At 42.3% G+C, this 15,462-nt stretch overlaps 1 protein-coding gene across 1 annotated transcript in view; it reads left to right on the forward strand.

Moving 5' to 3' along the window:
- LOC135470822 (nucleolar protein 4-like) overlaps nt 1-15,462 on the forward strand; it is a 43,876-nt gene that overhangs the window by 13,181 nt on the left and 15,233 nt on the right. The window contains exons 3-6 of the mRNA XM_064749865.1: nt 1,549-1,767; nt 5,697-5,994; nt 10,245-10,375; nt 15,349-15,448. Of these exons, the coding sequence (XP_064605935.1) occupies nt 1,549-1,767; nt 5,697-5,994; nt 10,245-10,375; nt 15,349-15,448 (748 nt within the window). The remainder of the gene's footprint in view (nt 1-1,548; nt 1,768-5,696; nt 5,995-10,244; nt 10,376-15,348; nt 15,449-15,462) is intronic.

The following is a 15,462-nucleotide window of genomic DNA, read 5'->3' on the forward strand; positions in this document are numbered from 1 at the left end:
ATTATTTAACAGGCAGCGGAAAGTCACTACGCTATCAGGCAATACCGGTTAGGCCTATGATGGCGAAACAGCAAGCTCTGGCCTATGTTGTTGGTGTTTCGTGACTAACTTCAGCCATACTTATTTTCCCTCATAATGACCGTCCAAGATTGCATGAAACACCTCGACGCACATGGAGTTAATTTGGCGCTAATACTTCTATGTCTACTGTAAATAAATTTATTCCATACACCGCCTACTTGTCACTACCGCTACTTTCAAATGCACCATGTTGTTTTGAACTCCCAGCAGGGCCAGTAGCTAAATAACTTTGCAAACTGGAACCTGAATGGGCCGTGAATCATCGATATTTATGATGGACAATTCAGGGCTTTGAAGAATTAAAATGGCTTAGTTAATCAAGGTAGATGATGTTGGACATCGCTAGCTTGATTACATGAAGACGGGAATATAACAGTATAATCTTACAGTATAAAGATTGGCTTTCTCAACACCTTAACCCAGACAAGGGGCATCCATCAAGGCTGAAGGGTAAACAGAAAGTAAGCTGTGAACTAATCAGGTATTATTCACACTTGACATCATTATCAGATATTGCTGGGTAAGGGGAGGTAACTTAGAACAGGCATACATCAGAAACCTACTTCCATTGACCAGTTTTCCATAATTTACATTCAAGTTGTGGCTGCAGCTTGTATGGGTGCTTGCACAGATTTATTTATTTTACCTGATTGGTGTTTTACGCCGTACTCAAGAATATTTCACTTATACGACGACGGCCAGCAATATGGTGGGAGGAAACCGGGAAGACCCCTGGGAAAACCCACGACCATCCGCAGGTTGCTGTCAGACCTTCCCACGTAGCTTCCGGCCGGAGAGGAAGCCAGCATGAGCTGGTCTTGAACTCACAGCGACCGCATTGGTTAGAGGCTCCTGGGTCATTACGCTACGCTAGCGCGCTAACCGACTGAGCCGCTTGCACAAATAACTTGTCTTCCACCGATGTGTCGCGTATATCTGTGCGTCAAATTATACCCAGTAGGTCGGTGGCCTACCCCCGGGCATACCGGGTTCCCCCATCTATGAAACCTCGCAGGCTGCGGACAGGACTGGCCACGTATACAACCAGAGAAGAAGACCCCTCACATAAGCTCACAGCGACTGCATTAATGAGAGGCTTCAGTCATTGCGCCGCGCTAAGCACGCTAATCACTCGGCCACTGAGGCCCCAAAGATTGTCTTAACGCAAAAAATACAATAAGTAAATATTACAAAGGAAAATGGATCCAAAATACCTATGTCAGTTAATCTGTTAATCAAATAACCTTGTGGATGTCTTGTAGAATCAATGAATAGCACAATTGTACAAAAGTATTTCATTTTACCGCTTCACAAACTTCTTCCATAATTGCATTGTAATCTTGTCATTTGTGAATAGGCCTAGATAGTAGAATGTGTCAGTGCCTCAGTATTGGGCTGTCTTTCTCATACGGCAAATTTATAACTGTGGACTTGACGTCAATTAAAATGTTCCCGTTATGTTTTTAGATTGCTGAAACCTATGCCTTCCTGCCCAGAGAGGCTGTCACCCGATTCCTGATGTCTTGCTCCGACTGTCAGAAGAGAATGCATTTGACGAGCGAGTCAATAAACAACAACAACAACATACCAGTGACTGCCATGTCGGACGATTCTCCTGCTATAGACTTTAGTTTGCCTATAACGCAGACATATCTCACCCGAATGTGCATCAACGACAATAACGAGGTAAGTGAAATTGTATTCAGATCACTTACATATCCTTGCGAAAAACTGTGCGTTTTTCATTTTTTCCACCTTTGCAGTCGGAGTTTTACTCCCCCCACACACACAAGATTTCGGGCCCCAATAAGCCAATCGGATTTGCTTCGAGCTTTTGTTGAAACACTATATGACATATATATGACACTCTCCCTGGATGATTATCTCGGGCCCCGACATAAGTCGTGCAAAACGGTCCACCCTGGCGTATGGTCAAGACGGTTGATCTTGGCCTAAAAAAAGAAAACTGCGAATGCAAATGTGGAAGAAATGAAAAACGCACAGATGAAAAAATGAAAAAAAAAAAGCCATGTCCCTTTCACGGCTCCGTACTTACGGTTGGCCTGTAGAACCTTTTTTTCAGCCCTGAACTCACCACTAGGCATTTATTTATCATGCCACAGTTTACAACTTACAGTCTATCGTGCCCTGTGGCCGAGAGGACGCACATTTTCTTTATGTAATATTTATATAATCATTATATAAAGTTCTAAACCAACCCCACCCAACCCGCCCATATATTTCCAAAATCATAGGGTCAAAAACAAAGGGAAAAACAAAGTTTAATTAATTAAATGAGCTAGTTGTGCTGTAACAGCGTGATTTTTATTTAACTTCTGAAGCAAAATTAGATGCCTGTTAATACAGTTCATATTGTGCTGAAACATTGGGGTTTTGCATATAACATGACAATGTATAGATATAAAACTTCGGGTGGAGTAAAATATAATGGACTGCACTTTTGTATCGTGATGCAGACCTACCGTCATTCCCCTCGTATCCATATAATACAGACAAAGGCAGGAGATTATCAGAGGACGCACATTATTATTGTTAATAGGGCCGCACCCTTCAGGTCATTTTTCCATTTAAATTGTGCGTTTTAGGAGTAAGGTGCGGAGTAAAGTGGGACCTCTAAAAGTTGCTTACGGCGAGTTTCGAAATAAGTTCAAGTGCATCAGGTGACTGGAGACCAAACTAGCTTCAAGACACATTATGATTTTGTGAACTGTTTTGAAAAGCCGAGGGTAATTGTTCTATATGGTTTTTAAGCCATTCGCAAGAAATTGAAAACTCAAAAACTAAATAGGCCTACTCCACTTAAAATCTGCCTGGAAAATAGACGTTACTGTCATGACATCAGTAGACCAGCTTCCACTTCTCGTAGTTTCACGCCTGACAAGGGAGGCAATTCAGGTAAGGCCTACTTAATTTTAGCAAACAAGTGTATGTATTGAAAATGAGATTAATGGGTGGATAAGAAGCTAAAAGTAGCCTGTCACACGTGCACGTACAGTAACATGTAATATGCAGCACATTGTTCAGTTAGATATAGAATATATTATATTTTAAAGTATTTCAAAGTGAAGGCTGTATTAGTCTAACAGGATAGGCCCATTATGTTGAATATGACACAGTAATATGTTATAATTACTGAATACATTCTGGCCTCACTCAGAAAACAGACTTTCTTTTAATCTTAAGAAGTTACCCCTTGAGAGTACTACGTACACCTCTTTTTCCTGAAATCATTAAACGGGCATACATCTAGTTAATTCACATACATGTTATTTAAAATATAAGGGAACAAAAAGAGAATAAATACGGCATTAAGCAAAGAAACAAACAGGTTGCACATAAGCAACATCTAAACCCAAGTATTTAGGTAAAAGTTGAAATAAGAACTGCTTCAAACGCACATGTGGTTACAGTGTTGTTTATCTACTGTATATAGATTAGGGCTTGCAACAGCTGTTTTGATAAAACAGAAGGGTTGAAGATAGTAGGCTTACATGTACCTCCCGTTACATAGCCATAACTCCACCTCTATTATCAAGATTCTCTGCAGCGAATAACAACACGGGCACGCATGCGCGCTCATTTGTAATCGCTGGTCACATAGTTCAAAACTGGCTGATGTTCATTAACCACACACGTAACAAGAGGTCGTCGGAGACATCCGGTCAAACTCCGGTCTACAATTTTGAAGATGACCATGCACTCCACAGATCCCAACCACTACTCTGCTCATTTCAGTGCTTGTATATATTTAAGTTACTTTCATAGTAAAAAAAAAACAGCTCAGTTTTGTTCTGAAGTGTTTTAATGGCATACATACAAGAAAAATAATTCGGCTAGAGAAAGTAAGGAAGGTGCCTCTTCAATTAAATCTAAGACACTTATACACGTAATATTATGAACTCGGAGCGCAGTTCCATTTTCGACCAGGACCTCAAATGAAATCGTTCAGTTTTTATGATTATTTATTTTCGTATTATTTTTCGGCGACCTTACCTAGTTATCTCAAAATTCAATGGTATTTGGAACTTGTGCTTACCTAATCAAAATAGATCTTTCATTTACGCAAATGGCGAAAGCTAAGTTTTGACTGAAAATATTTCGTGATTTTAACTTTTTTTGTGACAACAAAATAAGCTAATTAAAAGAGTTATCTTATGGCTCAACGGTTTTTTCAAAAGTCGTAACTTTTTTGGGCAAATCGCATTTTATGCCACTCGTGCAAATACTCTACAGACTCAAGAGGGAAAAACTGCTACATAAAGAAATCTGAAAAGGCGCTAAAGTAGATTAGGCTGTGTCGATTGTCTACAGGTGATAGTTTTGTGGTATTTGTTTCAACTGGCATTTAAATAGTAAGTAAAATAAAATCAATACTCCTTTGCCCTATATGTTTTTTATAAACTGATATACACAGCCATGCAGCATGACAGGTGGCCAGCATTATATGATGGGAGGAAACCCGACAGAGCCCAAGGACCAAACTTTCGAATCATGTGCTATATAACTATAAGGCCTCTGTGTCCAACTGCTTACACTTCCTTCTTCACTAACCTTGATCACTGCATGGGATCAAGTTTTTGAATGCACTATAAGATCCCAGGATGTGAGAGTTTACAGCTCCAAGGTGTGAGGAGTTGTATCTCCCGGGTATGAGGGTCAACAGCTGCAGGGTATGAGGGGTTACAGCTTCCAGGTATGAGAAGTTATAGCTCCCGGGTGAGAGGGTCTACAGATGCTGGGTATGAGGGGTTACAGCTCTCAGGTTATGAGAGGTTACAGATCCCAGGTTATGAGAGGTTACTGCTCCCGGGTATGAGGGTCTACAGCTGCTGGGTATGAGGGGTTACAGCTTCCAGGTATGAGAAGTTATAGCTCCCGGGTGAGAGGGTCTACAGCTGCTGGGTATGAGGGGATACAGGTCGCAGGTTATGAGGAGTTACAGCTCCCAAGTTATGGGCAGGGTACAGGTCCCAGGTTATGAAAGGTTACTGCTCCCGGGTGTGAAGGGTTATAGCTCCTGGGTGATAGGGTCTACAACTGCTCGGTATGAGGGGCTACAGCTCCCAGGTCATGAGAGGCTACTCCTCCCGGGTATGAGGGGTTACAGCTCCCAGGTTATGAGAGGGTACAGTTCCCAGGTATGAGGGGTTACAGCTCCCAGGTTACAGGTCCCAGGTATGAAAGGTTACTGCTCCCGGGTGAGAGGGTCTACAGCTGCTGGTTATGAGAGGTTACATTTCCCAGGTTATGAGGGGTTACAGGTTCCAGGTCCCAGGCTGCTGGGTATGAGGGTTTACAGGTGCGAGGTTATGAGAGGTTACATGTGCGAGGTTATGAGAGGTTACAGGTCGCAAATATGAGAGGCTACTGCGCCCGAGTGTGAGGGCCTACAACTGCTGGGTATGAGGTGTTACAGCTCCCAGGTTACAGGTCCCAGGTTATGAGAGGTTACTGCTCCCGGGTGAGAGGGTCTACAGTTGCTGGGTATCAGGGGTTACAGGCACCAGGTTATGAGAGGTTACAGGTCCCAGGTTATGGGAGGCTACTGCTCCCGGGTGTGAGGGTTTACAGCTGCTGAGTATGAGGGATTACAGGTGCGAGGTTATGAGAGGTTACAGGTGCGAGGTTATGAGAGGTTACAGGTGCGAGGTTGTGAGAGGTTACAGGTGCGAGGTTGTGAGAGGTTACAGGTGCGAGGTTGTGAGAGGTTACAGGTGCGAGGTTATGAGAGGTTACAGGTGCGAGGTTGTGAGAGGTTACAGGTGCGAGGTTGTGAGAGGTTACACGTGAGAGGCTGTGAGAGGTTACAGGTGCGAGGTTATGAGAGGTTACAGGTGCGAGGTTATGAGAGGTTACAGGTGCGAGGTTATGAGAGGTTACAGGTGCGAGGTTGTGAGAGGTTACACGTGAGAGGTTGTGAGAGGTTACACGTGAGAGGTTGTGAGAGGTTACAGGTCGCAAATATGAGATGTTACACATCCCAGGTCAGTTGAAGTTTCTTCCGCTTTGGTCGCCATCGTGGCAAGATTTTCCACATGTTTTTCATGGATGGAACTTTTGGTCTCATGAACCTTTCTTTAGTTTTGTCTGCCACAAATCACACATTTATCCGGTTTCCTCCCACCATAATGCTGGCCACCGTCATAGAAGTGAAATATTCTTGAGCACGGCGTAAAACACCAATCAAATAAATAAATAAATAAATAGATAAATAAATAAGGCAATGGGGCCGATCCCATTTTAGGATGAAGGTGTGAAGAGTTACGTAATAACGTATAGGCGTGTTGGTTACAAGCTTAGAAAGGGCCCGAGGGTTTGAAGGACCCTCCGCGACAAGTCATGACGAGGTTATAGCCATGCTGCGGATCGAGTAGGAAGAGCTATACGCAAACTTGAGATCAGGTCAGATCTCGATGTGTTTCAGGCCCCACATCGAGTCAAGAAATTATGGGCGCCACTGAAAATCAAGAGTCCAGTGGATTTGTTTGGGTTAAGACGAAGCATATAACAACTCCACACCCACTGAGATGCGTTTTATCAGTTAAATTAAACACAAGCTGTCATGAATGCCACATACACAAAAAATACATGTATGTACCATATATCCTGCGTAAATGTTACAAATTGTATTCCTGGAGGATTGGGTCCAGGTCTGTGTAGTTGTGTAGTGTTTGTACAGGCCTGGTCAGAGCAAGACCGGCCGCCTTCTCGTCTACAGCGCTTTGGCAAGCGGCACACAAAGGCTAGCGGCAAACTTGTCCTCATTTCATTTGAAGTGTACCTGGCATAGGCTTCGTCGAGAGAAGGCCTGGTGTAGCTGTTCGATCGATAAAGCTCTACCTCGCGTACTATTCAGCGGGGGCTCGGTGTTGTGACCGTGTTCTATCAATATCTATGTGAGGGGGAAGCGTGTGGCTGCCTGTGACTATACCGCTTACAGCTTCTTTCTCATGAACCCCGCCATCCCAGTCAAGCGCGATCCCCGGCTCCATGTCGCAAGACCTCACGGATGTGGCCATTACGTAAACTCATGACAATAACAAGACAAACTTTGTGAAACACTGTCATGATGGTCACATTGTCCACCATATCTATATAGATTCATTCCGACACCTTTCATCTGGATCTAAACTGTCCCGCTGACCATTTGAATCTGGATTAGACAAAAAGACACGTATTCCCAGCCACTCCAACCCCAAATTCCATTTAAGTTTTTACAGTTATTATGTTCCGAAGGTGGCAGTCATCTTAAACTGAAAACGGTGTTAACTTCCAAAACAGCCTGACGATATACATTAACTGTATATTAAAGCTAACAGATGGCGAACCAGTTTTACGTTTAATTCATTTACAATATTAAGTCATAGCTAGATCCTTTTACATACACGACCATGTCTGAACTTCACCGGGTAAACTTTAAGTCGACGCTGACAGCTGGGTGGAATTGTATATACGTTTTCATTTGAAACACATTCCATAGCCAGCTATACAGCTTTTATCCCCAGCCTCACATGCTGTCTTCATTTTATCTAATCAGACGCTACTCATATGTAACTAAGTTTATTGCCTTAATCCAACAGGCAGACACAGCCGATCCACTCGAATGTATGTTAACACGTAGTAAATGAAATAGTGGATTCCTTAATGATGGCCATCAAAGACGAAATGACAACATAAACAAGATGCGTAAGTTTTCCGCATTCAAGGCCGATGGCAGTAAAAGTGAGGACAAAAAGGCAGAAACTGGTACAGTTGTTACTTTACTGTCATAAACCTGAAGCCAAACGACTTCTTGTTCAATCGCTTTCTGAACTACGTCCGTCATATGTTGATAAGTTCTTTCACTACATGTCGAGTGGATTTGATTGGTACGTTTAAACTTCTCTATTTTGCCAGTCGAGCAGATAAGTGTCTGATTGGATAACGATGATGGTCTGATATGAAGACTAGGAAGACTAGCTATCGGATCACACTGGTATAAAAGCGATATACGTAACAATATACGTCTGACTTGATTTAATATTTGCCGTTAACTAAAAAAAATAACAATAACTACACTTATTAACGCTTGTTACGTAACAATTTTAGATATATGTGTGACAACAATCTTTCTTTTATTTTTATCTTTTCTTTTATGTTAATTATTTTTAAATTGTAGCTTCATCTTAAAGTCTTACACGTCACAAGGTTTACCATGCGTCTCATGGGGGGTGTGGTGCTAGTGTACGTTATCCAGCCTCTCGCTGGTTTCAACTCTTGTCGTTTAAGTGAAGCTACATTAATTACGGCTTACATTAATCTCATAAGTATTAAACCTGTAACACTAGTATCTCTGTAACACCAGTATCTCTGTAACACCAGTATCTCTGTAACACCAGATTCAAGGGGATTGCAACTTGGGCTCCTTGCACATGTATAAAATATTATCAAACAGATTTATTCCACAGTGACGATTTATCGAATACAGCCTGGCATTGGTTATTGTAAACAACCATGCTCTATATCAACTGTACTAACTCTATCCTGTGTTTTTGTTAAGTGAAAACTGCTGCCCGCACACGTCTTCCAAAATATTTTATTCTCCTGAACCACTTCCTGTTTGGTTTCTTTGTTTGGAATTTTAGCAATGCTTTTCAGCGTTATATCTGATACAAATGCAAATAAATAAATAGCACTCTTTCACTAGATACCATGCGGAAAACAGAAGACAAATAAGATATGACACCCCACCCAGTCAGTATGTAGAAATTGGGTATATATGTGATGCCAGAGAAGAACTTAGCTTGGGATTTTAAAGTGTTAGGTATGATCCGAGGTTGTTTGTGGCGAAACGTTTTCTTAACTCAAGTTATAGTTTTGTTAAAATGTTTGACTTCTAACTCACTGATACATTGGCGACACACACTAAAGTGTCAGAAAGTGAAATCTAGTTCCTTCACGCTAAGGGTTCAATTATATCCGATTTTGCGCATGCGCTGCACGTAAATGTGTGAGATGAACGCGTCGTTTTATACTAGGCTCCTCTTTTACCTGATATCAACAAGTGGATGGAAATGTATAACTGATACAGTGGCAGATATATACGCCGGGTAACACGCGATACTAGAGTTGCTCTCTTAGTCCTTCGGGAGGTTTCGGTCCAGCTGATCAACTGACGTCACCTGCACGAATCTGTTTGAAGAGAAGACGTGAAAATCAATGAAAAGTTGGTGGTGGAGGTTGCAGTGTGTAGCTTGTAGCATGTACGTAGATCGACAGCAAGCCGATCTGGCTATAGCCGATTTCCCCGGGTTGACACCCGCCACAGCTCAGGGTGCAGTGTCTCACCTTTCCCCGGCACGCCAGTGATGAGCTACTACTCCCAAATAGTGGCTGCTTGGCATTGGGCAGAAATCGGCTTTACTTTGTAATTACGGCCGATCGATACAGAAGAGGGGTACGCCAGCGTACACAGGACCGGCCTCGCGGCCACCGCTACAAAACATCATTAATCTAGCCATCCGACTGGGGAGCATATATTGTTCTCCCCCCTTACCGTTACCCCTCTCACTCCGTCTCTATTGGTCTAAATATAGGCCCGCTGTACCAGCACAGGCCCTCATCCTACCCTCGCCACGCATGCTCAGCATCGGCCACGATCAAACCAGCTTGCTCTGTGGCTACAGGAACAACACGGTCGATCGTCGCACGGTCTACCGTTACCTCTATTGTCCAGACGGTGTACAGGTTTTAGGAAGACAGTTGGTGAGACTGGTACTACGGGGCCTATTGTTAATGATTAAGATACAGAGCTTACGTATTCAGAGGGAAAATGTTTCTCATGTAGTTCAGGTGATTAACGACAACTACTGTCTTGTCTTAGCTAGACAGAGGGGAATATCGACGCAGCGAGCTATCAGATACAGGGACACACCTGGAACCTAATCTAATACCCGAAACCTATAAGCTGTACCGGCCGCCGGCAGACTGGCTCGCTGTCCCCCGATCGCAGCAGACAAAAGAGACATATACTGAACTAAACATCTAGCTTCCCTGTTCCTACTTCCATGTTGAGATAGGCCCCTACTTATCATAGTATAAGCATACTGGTGCGCCTCACTGATACAAGTTCGACCTGTAGCGAATACACGTACAGGAGTGAGTCGGGAGCCTGGATCCAAACGTTACGCGCACGGATAAACAGGGGATAAGGGGAGTACAGGCCAGTGGTGCGTGCACAGACTCAGACAGGATGTCAAAGCGAGGCGCAAAACATTCCAAGGGGAAAGCTGAGGTACGCTTTATTCTAAATTTATCTCGAATTTGAAATGACTTACTTTTTCTACACAGGTATTGGTCCTGTTGGCTATATCATATATTCACTGACTCCAGTTGACGCTGCCATATGCCAGCCATACAGGGCTGGATTTTCTATTGTTTATGTGGACCTGATCAAAATGGCGGCCAGGGGTACAGCGTTGAGCCTGTCGCGTGCCAGCGAGTGCTTGCCGAGCTCAGCGACGACACCCCGCTTACCTTGCCGTGCCTCTCCGCTAGTCTCTCTGGCTGCCAAGCAAATATGACTGTAACCCTGAACTCAGAAGCTGATTGTTTCGTGATGCTCTGTTAAATATAGCACCTTTTCACACTGCATATTGGGCTTGTGTGTCTCTCTCTTTACCTGCTGTTTCTGTGCGTGTATATATCTCTGTATATATTTCTATGTATAAGAAAGATCCACATTTGATGTGGCTTGGCTACTTTTCTTTTTTTCGCTGCTGGTCGATTAATGCGAGACAAATCTTGTCGACTTGTCTCATACGAGTTACATCACTGCGCTAAACTTCATACAATGGTAAGCGCAATTTAGTCCAAGGTTAATCCAAGTTCTGGTTTATGTTTGACCGTCCCAGTTTCCCAGCAACCGTGAGCCTGTGGCACAAGCATCCCTGAGGCCCTTTCCTCAAGCAGTGCTCTCATCCTCAGCTCAGGTAGTAAGGGCCATGTCACAGGTGGCGCCTTATCTCTGGGCGCCGCCAGCTTTCATGTCCCATTCTCTTTGTACATTATCAACAAGCTAGTCTTATATGCAGCGTTAATACTGTGCCTCTGTTTTCCCTTTGCACAGGTTCGATCCAAACTCCTGTCAATTTTGCCAAGTTGAATGTTTGCTATTGGACATATGCAAGTTTTTACCTAGTTAATTTTTAATGTACCGCGAATAAATAGGACAATTTCAGCACTTAATGATGTTCACAGCTATTAAAGTTTAATGCTTTTATGGATTGGAAATGTGTAGTACCTTGTACTATATTGGCTAAGCCCTGTAAACCTGCTCAAGTATATTGTATATATTCTGGTGTCATGCTAAAAGTATCATATGGCTTAATTATATAGCTGACGTGAAAATATAAGACAAAAAATTTGTAGGTATTTGATACATTTATCATATTTATCATAAGTGTGCCTTGTGTTTGTCTTGAAAAATGCCGAAATTATACCTGAAACACTGGCCACTGTTTGTTGCGGTTGAGAAGAGAACTCATAAGGTATAGCGTGTAGCCTGGCATGTATGTATTCTGTGGTATGTAGCAATATATAATGGACATTTTGAAATTAATATTTTACTTTTTTTACTGACACAGATAAACATAACTGTTAAGAAGTAGGGCATATCTAGGCTCATATGAGACCATACTTCCCTTGGCAGGCCGTGCTATCGCTGAAGGTTTGTGCTGTATTGGTGGCCATCTTGATAACATCTTTCAGACGTTTTTAAAAGTAGTGACTCCAAGCCCTTTGACCTTTCTTTTGATTCGCAGAACACACGTTAGCAAAATCATGGTTGAAGATAATTGGATAAGCTTTCTTGACCTGACCAATCAGAGGCATGACGGTGCAATTCAAATTTGAAATTATGGCATTAACGTTTTTGTAACTATTTATTTGCGAGAATGTGATGGCCGTGACTATTGTCATGGAAAAGTCACCAAAAATTAAACACGGTTAATCTTAAGATGATGCAGGCTTTCGTTTTTTTTTTGCACATTTTCAGTTTTACAACTACATTGAATCTCCACGTGCTGGCCAGTGTCTATTTTTTTAGTGTTTGTTGCAATGTGATACATGGTGGGAAAATAATAACAGATCTCAGATCAGCAAAAGAGTTTTCCTCTGATAACCTTCAGGACTTTGAAGATTTTAAAGATGTTGTTTAGTAACACTTCCGCATAAATCAAGATCGAAGAGTTGCTGGTCTCGTTCAAACAGCTCGGACTCTGGAAAGGATGTATGTTCAAGTTTTTACTACAATATATAGTGTGACATCAAGAAGCATGTTTTCAAAATGTAGTTGTCATAAACGAAACGAAAAAAAACCCCACTGTAAATACTTCACTGTGCACTGTTTGCCAGTTATTTCAACGAAACGTGGCAGCTACTACAGTTTTTTCAGTATACTGTTTTAGAGTGTAGTTTCATATGTGAAATCAACGTCGAGATATGTCGCTCCTTAAGCGGCCAATCACGGCTCTGTATCCTGGTATTTTAAAAAGTCGATGTAAGTAATCTTCCTGTTCGTTGGACAACACTGTGTGTAGCCTGAAAATAGGGACACGGAAAGGCATCAAACTGTCCTCGGCTTATCCGAAACGGGAAGCGAGGGCGGAAGTAGAAACTGTTTTTAGCCAAAACGTGCCTGTTCAGCAGTGCTCAGCGCCCTGTAAACCTATATGTACGATGTTCAAACATTCGTCGGCTTCGGTCCATGTAGCCGTCAGCCAAGCGTAAAATTGTTTAAGCTCTGTGCATATGCTTTGTTTCCTGAAACGAATACTTTTCCATTTTGAGTCTTAATGTACCTGTCATTTCTCTTGCTTGAAAGTGTTCTCTGCTGGATATTTTAGGTACAAAAAGCAAAATAAAGACGTCGTATTATTTCATACAGGCAGGTAGTTTTCTTACCGTTTAATATATCAAAGACACCATATGATAGAGAAAAAGACGTCGATTTGAAATATGCACATTTGTTTAGAATTTGTCTCTGAACATGGGGCCTATGCAAACTGATTATCACGGACTGTCACTGAGACTACAGCTGAGCGCTTCATTGCGCTCACCTGTCTGAGTCATTGCGTAAAAAGCAAACTACCCCCAGTGGTACTAGTACTCATGCGCGTTGGAACGATGAGATAGATAGATAGATAGAGACAGAGAGAGAAAGAGAGAGAGAGAGAGAGAGAGAGAGAGAGAGAGAGAGAGAGAGAGAGAATACTGAAACTGTAGGTGTACTGTCGAAACTGTAGGTGTACTGTTGCAGCTGTAGGTGTACTGTTGAAGATCCTGGGTCTCGGTGATTACACAGATTTATGACGTTTAGACCTCTGTTTACCTTAGACGACGGAGGCCGGCGAAACCCCATGCCAACCGTCAGCAGAGTTTTGAGGCTCTTACCCTCTCCTCCTCAGCCAATTCGTAGTAAAGCTAGTGCTACAAAGCCATGATCTGGCCATGTCCACGGCGTTTTATCACTTTCCTATGGAACAGATTATACCCGATTGTCTTATCGCTTCTTTCACCCCAAAAAGTCTGCACAGGTATAACTCTAGAGCCATGGCATCTTTGTGGAACGTGCTACCGATGTCGAGTGGGCACGAGGTTTCTACCTGGACGGCATTTGGTAACTTTTAGCCAGCGGTTCACCTGGGAAAATTTCTCCCGCGGAACTTGTACTACTCGAAGTTGCGTGAACTTGGACAATGTACAACGACATGGAACAAATCGCACGTTTAATGTGCTAAGCGTCGCTCAAATCACCGTAAAGCAAGGTCAAGCGATCGAAGATCACGAAGATGTCACCAAGGTCGTGTATAATGGAGAACAGGCCGGGTGACAGGGAGCGGAGAGGTGTGGGCTTACTCGAGGTCTGTAGCACCTTCCAGAAGGATTCCATGGCTCTGGAATTTTACTGGTGTCATTTCTTCGACAAGGTAAGAGCTTGTCAAAGAACCGGGTATAGGACGGCATGTAGAACTGGTGAAACGTCCTGGGCCGTCAATGGCTCATAACCAACACGTTATAGTTCCAGCGTAGTGTTTTGACGTGGCTAATTATCCCCCCATCCCCGGCGCCGTTCTCTGCTTAAAATATTTCTTAGGCTATAAATATCCCTGTACTGAATCAACATGCAATTATGGTAGACGTTTGATTAACAATATTGATAAAAATAATTATGTAAACTTGTTAAAAAACTATGTTGTTCTATATATGCGCTATAAGTCTTTTGAGACTTCATCAAATTATTTTTCAGACTGATTTAACGGAATGTCTCTACTGGTTAGTGTAAATGTTATTTTCCCTTTGTCTTGAATTTATTTAAAGGTGTCAATCTGCTCTAAAGTGTTTGTGCATTGTTTCTTCCTTCTTTTGTTCCGTTTGTACTGAAAATAGGACTTGATGTAGGGGTTGTTAGATTACAGCCTTCTGCACACTTCAAGTATCTGGCTACGTTCGAGTGAATGATGGTGGTGAAGGGTCATTAGTTTAACACTTCCCACTATGGCCTAAAATTGCGTAAAATTTCACATATTCAAATAAAATTTCACATAAGTCGTAACGGGAAAAAGAGGTAGTGTCAGAGATTCCCAATTTGTGATGTATCCCTTAACATGAATTGTATGAGTATAGAGACGTATAATAAGACCTTCGTTGACGCATTCTTGGATTCTCCACTTGTTTGGAGCAGATCGTGAATTATGAGCAAAATAAATCTAACGGAAAAGCATACCTATGCTGCTACAAGATTACTTTGAATTACGTCTACAATAAACCAGCAGAGCATGGATGTATTAATTTACACTGTTACTAATAAAATCAGCTACGATCCGGAATTGAAGTAAATCATTGCGTATTGACATATTTTAATAGCGAAATTACTGATTGGGATTTGGAAGTGTCTTTGCTCAGTGATAAATGAGCAAAGTTTTATACAGACGTCTTTTGCCACCATTGGTGTTTTTTTCTTCTTCATTACAATGAGGTCGATGAATGGGATCCAGTTGAGTTGATTCATTTTGTTGCAAATGAAATATGTGTATGATGAGTTTGACCTGTTGCTCTGTTCCTTTACGTTCACAAGCAGCTGGGGCTAAATGCTATTGGCCAAAAGTAAATCGATTTTGAATACAGTGTCAAATCCTACTACAGGCATTTCCTACTACGGGCATTTGGGCACCAATATAAAACTAAGTTGTATTTTCTCTTGCTTAGGATAGCATGTCCAGTGAAGAAAGTGAAGTAAGCCGAGATAGAAGTGTTTCCCCTCACACAGAGACTACCAGCAGTCCATCCAACGGGCCAAAAACGGAAGGTAAGATCGATGAT

This window comes from Liolophura sinensis, chromosome 7 (genome assembly GCF_032854445.1).
Source record: "Liolophura sinensis isolate JHLJ2023 chromosome 7, CUHK_Ljap_v2, whole genome shotgun sequence".
Classification (NCBI taxonomy): domain Eukaryota; kingdom Metazoa; phylum Mollusca; class Polyplacophora; order Chitonida; family Chitonidae; genus Liolophura; species Liolophura sinensis.